The sequence below is a fragment of the Phascolarctos cinereus genome, unplaced genomic scaffold (assembly GCF_003287225.1).
Source record: "Phascolarctos cinereus isolate Bilbo 61053 unplaced genomic scaffold, phaCin_HiC Scaffold_2;HRSCAF=192, whole genome shotgun sequence".
Taxonomy (NCBI): domain Eukaryota; kingdom Metazoa; phylum Chordata; class Mammalia; order Diprotodontia; family Phascolarctidae; genus Phascolarctos; species Phascolarctos cinereus.
Genome location: NW_027555625.1, coordinates 103,048,650 through 103,063,871, shown reverse-complemented (window position 1 = coordinate 103,063,871; position 15,222 = coordinate 103,048,650). Strand labels below are relative to the sequence as shown.

The window sequence follows — 15,222 nt, the reverse complement described above, 5'->3', positions numbered from 1 at the left end:
CACAATTCACTCTGGCTCTCATTGATTGGACAACAATAGGTCCCAGCCCAAGCCCCACATGGTCATAGTTTGGGCCCTGATGGCCCAGAGTGAATGTAAATAGCAACTGTTCTAGCCAGAAACCCAGAGGGTCTTTCCCTCCCAGATTTTTTTTTTTTTCTGACTAGGTTAAAAAAGACTACTCTTTGCCTTATTTCTTACCTAGCCTTAGTCACTGAAAGGGCATTGCCTCACTCAAACTGAGACCTGGGAAAGACCTTAGCTTAAAAAAGGCCAAGGTGTCTATCTCCAGTCATCTTAATCTATGTCTTGCCACTGGACCCAGATGGCTCAGGAGGAGAAAGTAAGGCTGGTGACTTTGCAAAGCACTTAACTTTTGTTTGCCTCAGTTTCCTCAATTATAAAATAGGGATCATAAAAGCAACTACGTCACAGCATTGTGAGGATCAATAATATTTGTAAAGCACTTAGCACAGTCCCTACTACATAATAGGTGCTTAATAAATGGTTATCATATCCCTTTTTGCTTTCATTTATGACTTTAACAAGTCCAGTAGTTCTTTCCTATATAGCACAAATAAAAATTAAAAATCCTGGCTTCCTCCATTTGGATTTTTAAGCAATCTTTATAGGAGTAATTTTTTCAAAGTATATTAGAGATTAACTTTCTTGATGCTTTCTTTTTTAATTTTGAAAGAAAAGTAGTATAGGAAGAATGTCATTCATTTTGTATTTTTGATATTCTGCAGTGCTATTATATATAAAAATATGTGTAATATAATATATATGTATATATACATAGTGGGCACATATATATGTATATACACATACAAATATATACAAGGTGTCCCCAAAGTCATAGTTTTGAGCTTAAAACTGCAACTAAGGCTTTTGGGACATTATATTCGAGAGGTGAAACTTCAGTTCCATTCTCTGTCACTTGCCCCCTTCCCCCATCAAATTTCTCTCCAAAGTATCAATGCTGCAGAGTGTTCATGCTCAATGGGCATCTACACCTCTGGTTGTATATATTGCCAAATAGAGGTGGTGGGCTCCCCACTGACTTGGACAGCTGGAATGTATGCCCTGGGCCACTGCCAAACATTTACAATGAATTATCTCAACAGTAACAGCTCCTTGGATTTCACAAGGCACAGGTGAGTGCATAGCACAGTATGCTCTAGGCTCCAAATTATCATTTACATTTTTTTTGACAGTACTCAAGAGACCAGACGTTCTATGAGACATTCGTATATACAGCTCCCAAAGAAGTCACAAGATTAACCTCTTTTCTAGTTTCCTGTAACTGTTACACACAAGGAATTTATCTTTATTTGGAAACAGGATTTAACTAAAATATGAGGACTTAAAAAAATCTGAGTTGACATAATGCTCATTTTTAAATTCATATCATGTAAAACTGCTGCTTACCTGAGAAATCCAGAGCACACACGCCTCTCTGATGCTGTCCCTTTAACAGCGACAAACATTTTAGAGTTTGTGTGTCCCATACATGGATAGCAGCATCTCTTCCAACCTTAAATTACAGGGTGAATGTTATTATCTACTTCACAACAAATCTTAATCACTCATTAAAGTCATTAAACTCCAGTGTCTTCTAGGATGAAGGTGACAATACCACAAGTCATGCCAACAGAGCACAACCAGGTCCTACTAAGCTGGAAAGGCCTTGAATGAGGATGAACTACATATTTGTCACCTCAGGACCATTCCAGACAAGTTCAGAAAGGCCCATGACCAGAAGGTTGGCCACTCAGATACTAATTTTTTGACCACAGCAACTCATGGAAAAAAGTCTATCAAGATGGAATGGGACTTCCGCTTGCATCAGCAGAGGTAGCACCCATACTGGCAAAATTAAGAGTCAAAGCCTACTATGAAGGACTTTACTCATTTAGGCTTTAAATGAGGTCAGAAATTAGCAACCATATTCTTGACAAAGACTTATAGAATGGGAAAGAGCTAGGAGATCATCTGGTCCAATCTCCTCTTTCTACAAATGAGGAAAACCGAGACCTAGTTAAGCTACGTGACTTGGTATCACAAGTGGAATAACAGAATGTAGAGCTAGAAGGTATCTTCAAAATCATCTAGGCTGAGTCCCTCTTTTCATAGATAGGAGGTGAAGTAACCTGCCCAAGGTCACACAGAGTGAGTGGCAAAGCTGTGATCTTGGTTACCATGCTAAAGAATGACAGGTCTCCTCATTCCTAGACTAGGACTCTTTCCACTTATATTACGTTTCTCTTATCCATAGAAAATGACCTACCTTACCTCCTCTGAGGTTCCAAACTGGTAGGCCTAATATTTTACTTGCACACCCTCTTCTCAGTCAGGACAGCCTACATATGGGCTGGGAAAAAAGTCAACATAGTATTTCTCTCCAAAATAATAGTACTTTTGAGTGGTGGACCCAAGGGAGAACATTACTTGGCTTCTCCTACTGGGAAATGTTTTTTTCCCCTTCCTGGAAACTCAACCCCTGTCATTCAGCTGCTTCTTTAGGAATGTGAACTAATAACAATAGGGTAATGAACAAACCATAGTAGATGAGAAATTGCCCACACATTAAAGTGCACCAAAAAAGCCAGGCATCATCACCAGGTAGCTGCTAGACTCAGGAAGGTGCCGATGTGCTAGCTAGGCCCGTTTCAACACATAGCTCATGAGGGCTTTGCAAATTTATTTTAAGAAATGTCAAGAATCAGTCTTCGGTTTATTTTCAATTTTTAAAGAGATGAGTTATTAAATATTTATAAACTGAGCATAATCATACTCATAAGAAAGATGGAGAAAATAAGGAATACAAATGCAAATCAGTATCAACATCTCATAAAATTCATCATAGCAACTAATGAATATAATGTCTAATTTTTCATTGTAATTGCAATGAAGCAGCTTACCAGCTCCCCAAACTTCCAACAACTGCATCTCATAGCCCTTAAAATCTTTAGTGTTCTGTTATCCTATTTTGGTCTCTGAAACTCGTACAAGAAATATGCCAGTTCTTTGGAATTTGCTACTCAGATACTGAACTATAGTTGTGATATAAATTTTCCCTAAAGTCTCATTTTAAATTTAACAAAAGCATGAAACTCATGTAGTATTAAACAACCCATTACAAATGGGAAAAATACTGTCAATTGTATGATGGTTTTGCCAAAATGAAAGCAAACAATGTTTGGCTGATTTTCTGACACCTCTGAATTAGATTGACTAAAATGATTAGTTGTTTAGCAAGGTACAGAAAGACCCAATTTTGAGGGATGATTTGTTTCCATTCTGGTAGTCCAGAAAAGATTCAGGTAAAATTTGATTTCACCATAAGATTCAAAAGGTAAATGAGTGGAATTTCATATTGCTTTCCTAGAATGTTTGTAAATGGTTGTTACAAATCAGTCTAGTTTACAAATAATTTTCATATAGCTTCCACAGAGACTATATTATCGATATCTATATCTATGTCCATGTCTATGTCAATGTCAGTCAATAAGCATTTATTAAATATCTTCTATGTGCCAGGTACCATGCTAAACACTGGAGAAAACGAAAAAGGAAAAGACAGTTCCTGTTGTCAAGGAGCTCACAATCTAAAGGATTGTTTGTCTTTATGTCTCTCTATGTCTACATCTATGCCTTTTTATGTCTCTGTTTCTGTCTGTCTGTCTATTTCTATGAGTTTATGTCTACCAGGATTTTGGATTAGGATATCCTAAAAGGCTCTCACCAAATGAACAGTGCTTCTTTTAATCTATCTTTAACAATGAGATGATCAAACAAATATTCATTTCGACTTTCAGGCTGTTATCTGTTGATAGCAAATTTTATAAAATCTGATATATAAATTGAAGCTAAAATTAAATACATTACTTTTTTTCTTGAGGGTAAAGGTGAAGAATAACACTTCAGGTCTGCGCAAGAAAGGTACCTACCTGTCCAGTAGCTACATAGTCTTTCACTGGATGAATAGCTAGGCTGAGGATGTCATCATCATGTCCAAGATACAATCTTTGGGAGTGTTGCTGCCTATTATACACAACAGCAACGGCTGCAATATGGTAGACCACCTCTCCGGTTTGGGTATAGAACAGATTATTTCTACAGTCGTAGCCTCTATAACTGGAACAATATTTTAAAAAATCCACAAAACACATAATTAATTGAACAAGAAGCAAATAAATCGAGAGGGAATTCTCAAAAAGCATAGGTAGCACGTTAAATTATTATTGCCCCTAGTGGAGCAGCACATGTTTCTACCACCTGTCAAGAGGATATAAAAGGGAGAGAGGCTACTGTTCAGTAATGCAGGGAAGAAATACTTGCCCTGGTGTTGAGCGTGCTTAACAAACACTGCCAGGAAAGGTACAGATATAACAGAGGCAGAGAGCAAATGGAAGTAGTGGGGGTTGGGGGAGGTAACTACATATGTATATTCTTTTCCCCTAGGGGAAAAAAGTATAACAGAAATATGAGAAATCTACAGATGATCACATTTTAACAAGGCAAAGTGATTTCAGAATCTGAGAAATTATTTCATCGTGCCTTGGGTAGGCAACCTAAAATTGCACTGAAGCAACTGGACACACCTTCATAGTCTGAGGGAGCAGGATTTCCAAAGGTATGAACAGGAGACACTTAGCCACATGTTGGTCAACACTACCATCTTTAAGAGTCAGGAAGATGGCTGTACATTACTCTACCATAGATGAGGATGTCTATTACATGAGGCTGGCAGTGCACACATTGATGCCTTGAGGGCACACAAGTAAAGAAATAAAAAGTGGGGGAAAGAAAACAGAAAAGAGAGGAGGGAAACCACAGAGGGGGCACCATACCCATGAATGAACTGGAGCCTCAAGCTGTCCTCTGGAGCTTTTTCTCTTTTAAGGAAGGGCACAGTATGGTTTTTCTCTTTACTTTGTTGTTTCAGCTGAGGTAGATCTTCTTTGTAAACCTTAAGGAAGAATGGAAACTTTTAATTAAAAATCCTTGTCTGGATTTATAAAGAATGGTTTCTCTTTATCATTATCAGGAAATCTTTAATTTCTTCAAAACCACGTTTACTGAAATGACATAAGGGATAGGTATCTGCCAAGATGTAATCCTTAACACTGAATGTCTCTCAAGCTCCTAGATTTGAAATTTTATTATTTTTTCTCAGATACATTTTATTATGGACTTGGTAATGACAATTTACATCAAAAAGTACCAAATTTAATTACTAGCAAATTCTAAAAAAACCAGTTACAAAAATTAACAGGTAAAGAAATAGAAACACAATTGTTTTATTGTCATAAAGCCTTCCAAGGAAATTCTCAATGACTTTAATTAAAATGCTTGAGATTTGAAATTTATGAATCTAAGGAATGGAGTTCTCAGAATTTCAATTATCTTCATTTTTTTATTCTAATATGTTCTAAAAGGTCAATATTTGAGCTATAGAATTAGATCTATTTAGCTTAGCCTTTACCCAAATTCTGTATACTGCCTAAAGGTCAATTTCATACTATTTATTTATTGCTTACTGTGTGTGTACTGAAGTCAAACCAAGATGACATTTTATATAAATTGATGATAAAATTTTATCAAATAAATTTGTTTCTAATCTATATGATAAGATGTTTTGATTTAATTATATTTTGTCATTAAAAGAAACAAGAAGCATAAATAGATTGCTGATATCACTCAGGATTTGATCATAATCTTTAAAAAAAAATCACCAGGCTAGTCACTCTTTTGCCAAACCCAGAGTCAGTAAGCTGAGTCAGGAAAGTTTGGAACAAACCACAAATCTGAATTTCTTTTGTTTTTGTCAGCTCATCACAATCAAACTCCACTAGATGTGCTCATACACATTTTGTGCTTTATTCTTCTGAACTTCTAAATCTAGTTCAGAATACTGGACTGGAATCAAGAATTTAGATGCTACTTCTGGCTCTCCCACTCATTACTGATGGACTCACTTAACCTTTCTGAATCTAAAATTCCGACTTGTAAAGTAGGACAGTTAGTGGTGTAGTGGATAGAGTGCTGGGTATGGAGTTAGGAAGACTCGACTTTTCGAGTTCAAACCTCACTTACTAGCTGTGTGACCCTGGGCAAGTCACTTAACCCTGTTTGTCTCAGTTTCCCTCATCTGTTAAATGACCTGGGGAAGGAAATGGCAAACCACTCCAGTATCTTTGCCAAGAAAACCCCCAAAGGAGTCATGAAGAGTTGGGCAAGACTGAAAAACAACTGAACAACAACACAATCGGGATGATAATCCCTAGACACTTCAGAATTTTGAATACATATGTGAAATAGTATGTGTCAGGTGCTTTCGAAATTAAAGCTTGATACAATCTGAATACAATGCATTTTTTTCTACACTAATTTTGTGTATCTTTTACTCAAGTCCTTTTATAGTTTTAGGAACTGAGACAGAGGTTAAATGATTTGCCCAAGGTTTCCACAGCTGATAAGTGTCTGAGGCAGCATTTGAATTCAGATCTTCCTGAGTCTAGGCCCAGCACTCTACCTACTGTACTATCCAGCTTCCTCAAAGGAAAAAAAAGTAGAGAGACTCTACTGTTATCAAAGTACTTAACATTTAAATAATGTTAAAGATTCCTCTGGGCTCTATGATTTCTCTCTCTTCTTTCTTTTTCACATTAAACAAATTTTTTATTAAAGAAAAATATTTCCATGAAAATTAAATTTAATTTGGATATAACTTTCTAATATATCTATTAGAAATAATTTCTGACTATAGGGATCATGTATACTATGTCTAGGATTTCACTCTAATGAAATTGATAGACCAGTTAAGACAGGCCAGAATTATAGGTTGGTTACACTAAAAACTACGAAAAAATATGCTTCAAAATAAAATTATACAAAAATGATGCTTGGTTATTGTTGTTGTTTTTAAACCTGCTACAGGAATAGAAAAGTGTGGGGCTTGGGGTTTTTTTTTCCAAATGAATGTGTCGAAGTAAATACAGGAAGTGTTGGGTTAATCCTTGAAATCTCTGCTCCCACTTCTACTTTGTCTTTAGTGAAATGCATGATATGACAAAACTTATTTTATTAAATGAAAATAATAGACAATATTTCCTAACTTCTTTCCTAACAATCCTAAGCATAAGGGCCAGACGCTTTTTTTGCAAACTGAGTTAAAGCCAGTGCAAATCACCTACCACCACCCTGACTGACCTGGCGCTCATAGTTGATTTGAGCTTCTTGCTCAATATCTGAGTCCAGCTCTGGCACATCTGATAAATCCGAATCTGATTCTTCACTGTATGAATCATTGCCACCCTCTGCAAAAACATAAATAATGCTAATTATCTAACTGTATCTCCAAACTAAAAAAATATTTAAACAGAATTTTAAGCTAAAAACACTACAATTAAATTCTCCCAGTCAAGGAAAAAAAAAGCTAGAAGATAAAAAAAAAAGACTGTCATTTAAAGTAAAATCTTTAAACCTTGCTTTCTTTAACATATTGTTAAGTTTTAGTTTCACTGTTCTGTACTACCAATTTTATTTCAGCAGCTCTGAATCACTCTCCAAAAGCAGGCTAGACAAATTCACATATGACTATGAGCTAGAGACTCCAGGGGCCACAGCCTCCTCCTGATGGCTGGAAAATGACTTGGCTCTGGAAAAATGTAAGAATTTCAAGTCAAACTAGACAGCAACAAGCATGATGGGGGTAGTCCAACTTTGTAGCTCATGAAGTAACACTCTATTCTTCTGTTTAAATACCTAACCTAGTGCCAGCAATGGCTTGTGGCCTAAACTACCAGAGAACAACTTCCAAAAGAACATTTCGTCACTTTTTTTTTTCAGTTTTATAGCCCATCTGTCTTGGTGATATCACAACAAATATAAATAAAGACACATAAGTCAGATTGTAACCAGTGCTTTGCTAGTCATCAAATCCATCAAACATTCATATTCATCACCACCACAAGTTACACTAGTTCTAAGGCTAATTTGACATGTAGTGTTTGGTGGTTGTTCCTGGCACTGACATTCCCTTCAGAAATGACAGTCGTCGTGACTCCCTTGTACTTGTAGCTTGGATATGGAATTAAAAAGAGATTTAAAAAAAAATAATAGAAATAGCCCATTGATTTATAATAGTCAACCTCAAAGCTAGATGTCTGGGTTTTTTTTTGTCTCTTTGTTTTCTGTTCTCCAGGTTGGTCATAAATACTGAAGGAATTGAATAATTATAATACTTATTAATAAATGTTCATTGATTACTATTGTACCTATTGTACAAATGTTATAACTTTTAAAAAAACAGGAGATAAAATAAATGTTTTTGACAACTTTACCCAGGGATGCTGAATCAAGGATACCATTGGTCACCCCTTCTGGAATAAACCTCCACTGAAAAACTGAATGGTCAGCACCTCCTGTACTCAATACCCACTGGAAATCATGCGACCAGCGGACATTCGTTACATGAGCTGAATGGCCAACATACTTCTTAAATTTAGCTCCTGAAATACACATATGGAAAAATATAGTTATGTAAATTATAAGTTCATTGATCAAATGAAATGATAGCTACACCTCACCTGGAGGAACAAAATCTGCATATATATTTGAAAGTAATACTGCCTAGTATATAACTGATATTCAAATGAATACCAAAGAATGAGTGGTTTAACAGGTCCTCTCCAGCAGGCAAAATAATGATATTGATTTTATTCAACAAAGAACATGGATTTATGAAAGTGAAAGGGTACAAAAGCAGGCCATATCCTGTCAGATGAAGAAGCTGGATTTCAGCAAAGCATTTGGCAATATTTCATGGTATTCTTGGGGAAAGGAGGAGACAGATGAGCTAGTCAGTCATGTGACCAGAATAGGGGTGAATGGCCATAACCAAAATAGCTCATTGATGGCTCCATGTTACCTTGAAGAGGTGTCTGCCTTTAATGGAATAGTGTAGAGATGTCTACTTCTCTCTGTGCTGTTGAACATGTTTATCAAAGACTTAAATAAAGGTACAAAGCAGCACTGATTGATTATGGGAGGAAATTATTGACAATGGCACAGATCATAGATAACTAGAAAACTTACACAGTAAATCCACATAATGACATTAGTAATGATTGTAATCATTTATGTGAGCTGCTTCTGTTGCCTCTAGTGTAATGTATGCTCCCTGAGGATAAATAACTGTTTCATATTTTTGTATGAATAATTGTATTTCATATATTTGTATCCCCTGGCAAGCATTTCAGGTTTGCAGATGATACCCAGCTGGGGGGGGGGTAGCTGACACTTTGGAGGATAGTCAGGATCCAAAAAGACTTTGACAGATTAGAGCATTGAGGTGATTATAATAAGGTGAAATTCAATAGGGATAAACTCTTACACTTGGGTTCAAAAAAAATCAACTTTACAAGTACAAGATGGAGAGGCAACTTTGGAAAAAGATTTGGAAAACAGGGTCAACATGAGTCAACAGTGTGATATAGTTGTCTCCAAAGCTAAGGTGATCTTATGCTTCATTAAGAAAAGCAATGAGATCAGAACCAGGGATATGATAGCATCATCCTACTTTGCCCTAGTCAGACTAAATCTAGCATAATGTGTTTAGGCTTTGGAAGGACATTGATAACTGAAGAAGTTCCAAGGAAGGAGAGCTAAGCTGCTGAAGGAGCTGGACCTTCTGCCGTGGAAAGACTAATTGAAGGAATGAATTGTGCAATGCAGAGAAGAGAAGACTAAGAGTGGATGGAATAGTTATTTTCAAGTATTGGAAGGACTGTCACATGGAAGAGAGATTAGACTCATTCCATTTCATCACAGGTAGCAAGTGGAAGAGGTAGTTTAGGCTTGATGTAAGGAAAGACGTCTAATAATTACAACAATTCCAAAGTGGAAAGGGCTCTTTTGGGAAATGATAGATTCCCCTCATTGGAGAACTTCAAGCAAAGCCTGGAGGACCACTTCCTGGGTATTTTGTAGTGAGGGTTATTGTTCAGATATGAGATGGATTCAATGGTCCCTGAAGTCCCTACCAACTCCTAGACTGGGTAATTGTGTATATCTGTACTTGTCAGCAAGTTGGGCATTTCAAAAAGTGTTACTTCTTCCCATAGTTTCAGTGACATTTAATAATCAAGACTACCAATGTGTTGAAAAGTACTTAGTGAATTTTAAGGAGTTAAGAAGTTCCCAAACTGCCTGACTTACATTCTGAACCTAATTTACTCATCTAGCAGGATCTAGCTAGCCTATCAGATGAAATTTGGAATTTGGTCAATTTTTTTTTTCAGTATGTTAAAATTGTCTTCTGTCTTAATCCTAGTATTTTGTTAAATTGATACCAGTTTTGTCAATCAGCCATGGCAGCAGTTTTATTATTCATGATAAGCAAGCACTGCTTTAATATAAAGTTGCTGTTTTTTTTTTTTTAAAACAGCTTATAAAATACCTGGTTGCAAAAAGCTTAACGAAAAATACATTTGTGATTACATTTCTTATTCTTATTCCTTGTTCTACTTTAAAAAAGTGATGTGAAAGATTACTCAGCCAGTGGTGATTAATTCTTCTAAGATAAGATTTTAGGGCACTTAGTTGAAAATTCTCAGAAAAGTCATATTTAAGGAATACAAATGATCATGGAGATTGTTTATCCATACAAAATAGAGAATTGAGGTAATTATTTGGCAAATTAATATAAAAACCCACATTGGTATAAAACAGAGTAATTAAGACAGTGTTTTGAAGGATTTATGACCTTGATTTCTTCCTGGAGATCGAAACACTGAATCTGGATCCTTACTCGTCATGGATGCCTTGGCTCTAGCATGGATTCAATCAAATGTATCAAACAGTAGTAGGACCACAGCATAATTTCTAGGCTTTAGCAAGATAGCTTTGCATGTATTTACTTTGCTTTTTTCATAATGTAATAGAGGTTGGAAAAATGACTGGCATCCAAGGATTTCTAGTTTAGTGTTTCCTTGTGGCTATTGCTGCTCAGATCTTACACTCTGTTCCTTTCTCTCAGTCTGCCCTCTTGTGGTCTTGTGTGTATCCCCTTAAGAACTCCTAGGTGTGACTCAAGTCCACCTTATTTGCTCAAAGATTACAATTATCCCCCATATGCTCTTAAGACTTGTCTCTCTGACAAGTGTGCTCTGCAGAGCACAGATAGTAGTATCATAGCTTTAGCATTACTAGGGACCTCGGAGGTCATATATTCCAACCATCTCATTTGATAGATGAGGAAAGTAGGGGCCAAAAGAGAAACAATTTGTCCAGGGTCACACAGGTAATAAGTGGCTGTGGTAGGATTTGAACTCAGACTCTCCAATTCTAAATCCAATGCTCTTTGCACCACACTAGGCTGTCTCTCTCTTTCAAAGACAATGAGCAGAGTAGCCTAAAGACATTTTGTAATGAGAGGTGTATTTATGACAGAAAGCAAAAGAGATTTATTTTATAATGTAAAATTTTAAATTAGGCTTTTGAATTATAAAATGGTCAGTGGCAACTCTAGATTGAATCCTTGTGTCTTTATTTGCAGAGTCATTAAGAACATTTTCAGATATGTTGAGCAGTGAATGAGCACTCGTTCAGTAGGTATAGGACAGATATACAACAGATTTCATTTTTGTGATTTTAAAGGATAAATATTTGAAAGATTCTTATGAATTGGCCCCAAGAAGAGAATATCTTAGTTTCATACATAGACATTATCTGTATGGCATTGTAAAAAGTCAACAAAATATTAGGTTTTGCCTCCTTGGATGCAAAATTATAATTTCTTACCTTTCTTTAGACAAGGAAATTTAAATAATTTAACCAGTCCAAAGTCATCTCCAGTGACTAGCACTGAACTGTTGTAATTAGCATCTACTGAGTTGATATCAGTAATGTCATTGTATTTGGGCCAAATTCCACTCACTTCAGGCCCAATCACACAGGTCCAGGCTGTCCAATGAATCCCTTTGATTTCCTCTTTACTTGTTAAGGGTTTTCCAGCTGAAAAGAATGAATCCACTAGTCAATTATTTCAACAAAAAGTCATACTTTTATTCCATCAATGTATATTTTTGTCTCTTAAGAGCTAGGGTTTGAAAAACTTTTCTATTTCATAAATTCAAGAAAATATCATAGGAATCCAATTCCTTTATGTATTTATGAATTTTTTCTTCTGTTACAGAAGAAAGCATCTGTAAACATCTATCCAGCATTTAGCACAGTGTCTGGCACATGGTAAGCACTTAATAAACGTTTATTCACTATTTGATTGATTGATGAATATGTATTTTAGATAAGGAAAGAGAGAGACATCTGTTATAATACTAAATGTCCAATCTAATTAGCATCATCACTCAAAAATAGATGATACAGCAATTTGCCATAATAATGAAGCTGATTTTGTTGAATTATCTATTTTTCCAGTTGTAGTTAGCAAAAATATACCACTTCTTAAGAAAAAATTAAGTTTGAGAGGTAATATAGTATAGTGGCTTGATGATCAGATCACCTAACCTCTGTGAGCCTCAATTTCTTCTTCTATAAAATGGGGATAAAATTCTGTCATAACCACCTCACATGGTTGTCATGAGACTCTGTGTGTGTGTATTTATTTGTATATAATATTTATATGTATATATACATATATACACACATATATCTATACAATTTCAGCAACTATTAGCTTTTTCATTCTCCATAAGTAAGAGAATTTTAGGAAGTGATTAACAAAGGTGATTTAGATAATCAAGAGATTACTAGAAGTTAAGATTTAGACTCACACAAATCAATTCCTTTAAATAAATTTTCTTTCTTAAATTTAAACATTGCTCAAGGAAAGACCTCCAAATAAACAAAGTAGACAATATTATCTCCCATTTATACATATGTTTTAATATGAAGCAACTAAATATTAGCTGTATATGTACATGTTATACCACCTGTGCTATATTCTGGTTCTGGTATAGCATACCAAAAAAAAGCTTCTGATTCTGAAGAAGATACATATAAAAGCCAAAGGCAGACTAGGAATGAAACCAACTAGGTGGTTCTAGCTCCTCATATTGACCTGAGGCTATTCCATATTGGTGAAACCAGTTAGTCATTTCCCCTAGATGACCCTGTGTTAGCAGAGATCTGCATTAAGACTAGCAGAAATCAATTTCTTTGCTCCATCACTAAATAGTTGGGAGATCAAAGTCAAGTCACTTAACTTCCCCGAGCATTTGCTCCCTCATCAGCAAAATGGCAAAAGTTCTTTCACAATCTCTCAGGCTTGTTGTGGGGAACATGGATGATAGACTAACAGAAATTACTCTATCCATGAAAATTGTTGCTATTTAAATATTATTTTATTTTCAATTCATGGAACAAAACAAACATTTCCATAGCACAGTACAATAAAAAGATGACTGCACATGAAATTGCAGTTCTACTATGACAACTTGCTATACCCTCCAAACATACAACAGTTATCATGTAAATTTTTTTTCCTTTTTTTCTTCCTTCTCCCTCCCTCACCCTAGAGATAGCTACCATTAGACACACACACACACACACACACACACACACACACACATATATGTGAAATTATTCTATACATACATCTATTTATCAGTTCTTTCTCTGAATGCAGATAGCATCTTTCTTCATATGTCCTTTATTTTTGATTTGTGTATTTATAATAGTTGAAATGACTTAGTCACTCAAAGTTCCCCTTAAAACAATATTGCTCCTTGCAATTTGTTATTATTTATACCATAGTAAAACTCTCAATGATTTACAGAAATATAAGAAGAGTGAAACTAATTAAAAACCACTGATAATTTAAAAACTTGAGCTATTTTTTTTTTACCATATTCCTATTTCCTAACTATTGTGAAAGAGGAAGACAAAGTAAAACTAACTGGTTTTATTTATCCTACCCATATTTTGGAGGAGATGCTAATGAGCAATGAAATGAACAAAAAGCAAGCAGCAGGAGAGAGGAAGAGGAGAAACAAAGACACAGGAAATTACAACATGAGTCATCGACTCTTTAACAGATGAGAAATGGTTGTATAATCATTTCTGGCATTACTTACATGGCATCTTGTAGAATAATCGTTCTCCTGCACCATCATTGGTTTGTAAGTATTTACTATCCATAGACCAGTCAATATGAGTAATAAAACTAAAAGATTTGTTACATTCTCCAATTTTTTTATATCGTTGAGCAACAGCATAGATATCCACTGGGCCATCATTGGACCCTACTGCAAGATAAGAACCATCTGGAGAAAATTTCATTTCATGAATTACTTCCTTTCGGTCTTTGATATGAACCACTTCTGTCATATCTCTGTAACAGTAAGGAAATAAATAATCCTGTAAGTTGGCAAACTGAAATATATTTTTTAAAAACATCCATATGGCAGAGAAAGTATCTTTGAATGGGAAAGAAGTTTTCAGAAATGTAAGGATTTTGAGGAAAGGTTTTGAAAATTTTTACCTTAAAAAACTAATAATAACGACTTTAAGCCATCGCTTATCTTTTTTAAATCTGTGAATATCAAAGCATTTTGTTTCAGTGTTCAACTGTATAATGCTTTCCCCTAAAATTATTCATTTATAAATAGCACATTTATTCTGACCTTGCAGAATTAATTATCTGATTTGAAAAAATTCCACAGGTAAGGGAAAAATACCAGTAGACAGTAGACACAAAAGTAACCTGTCTTTTAAAACTCTAGGAGTATGTAGACAGCATCGCTTAAGCTGGATGGCATAGCACTACTGTTTTTAAATATACATAAAATATACAATAAGAACCCCCCCCCAAAGGAATAAGGAAATTACTTTTCAAATGTTGAATTGTTTGGACGTGATCTTATAAATATTTAATCAATATGTAAGAAAATCATTGTTATAATATAGACATCAAATTATTTGCATTACTTCTGTACTCTGACCAGATTTTAGTAAGAGTTTCTACCCTCACTCAAAACTTCAACATTGCTGTTTTCTTCCATATTAAACATATTATGATTGACAGGTGTCCCTTGAGTCAAAGACTCTTTCATCAAGACTAATATAACCTCCATATACAAAATGCCAAATATTTTCTTCAACTGACTAGTTTTCTACAAGTGTTATTATTCATTTTGATCAAAATTAATTGCTATCATAAGTGGATATTTTGGAATATCTTTACTTAGAAAA

The 15,222-nt window shown here is 35.2% G+C and overlaps 1 protein-coding gene across 1 annotated transcript in view; it reads right to left on the bottom strand.

The window, feature by feature from the left end:
• EML6 (EMAP like 6) overlaps positions 1 to 15,222 on the bottom strand; it is a 295,107-nt gene that overhangs the window by 93,168 nt on the left and 186,717 nt on the right. Inside the window, 7 exon segments of the mRNA XM_078149518.1 lie at positions 1,432 to 1,537; positions 3,954 to 4,140; positions 4,857 to 4,975; positions 7,219 to 7,325; positions 8,352 to 8,519; positions 11,812 to 12,024; positions 14,106 to 14,362. Of these exon segments, the coding sequence (XP_078005644.1) occupies positions 1,432 to 1,537; positions 3,954 to 4,140; positions 4,857 to 4,975; positions 7,219 to 7,325; positions 8,352 to 8,519; positions 11,812 to 12,024; positions 14,106 to 14,362 (1,157 nt within the window).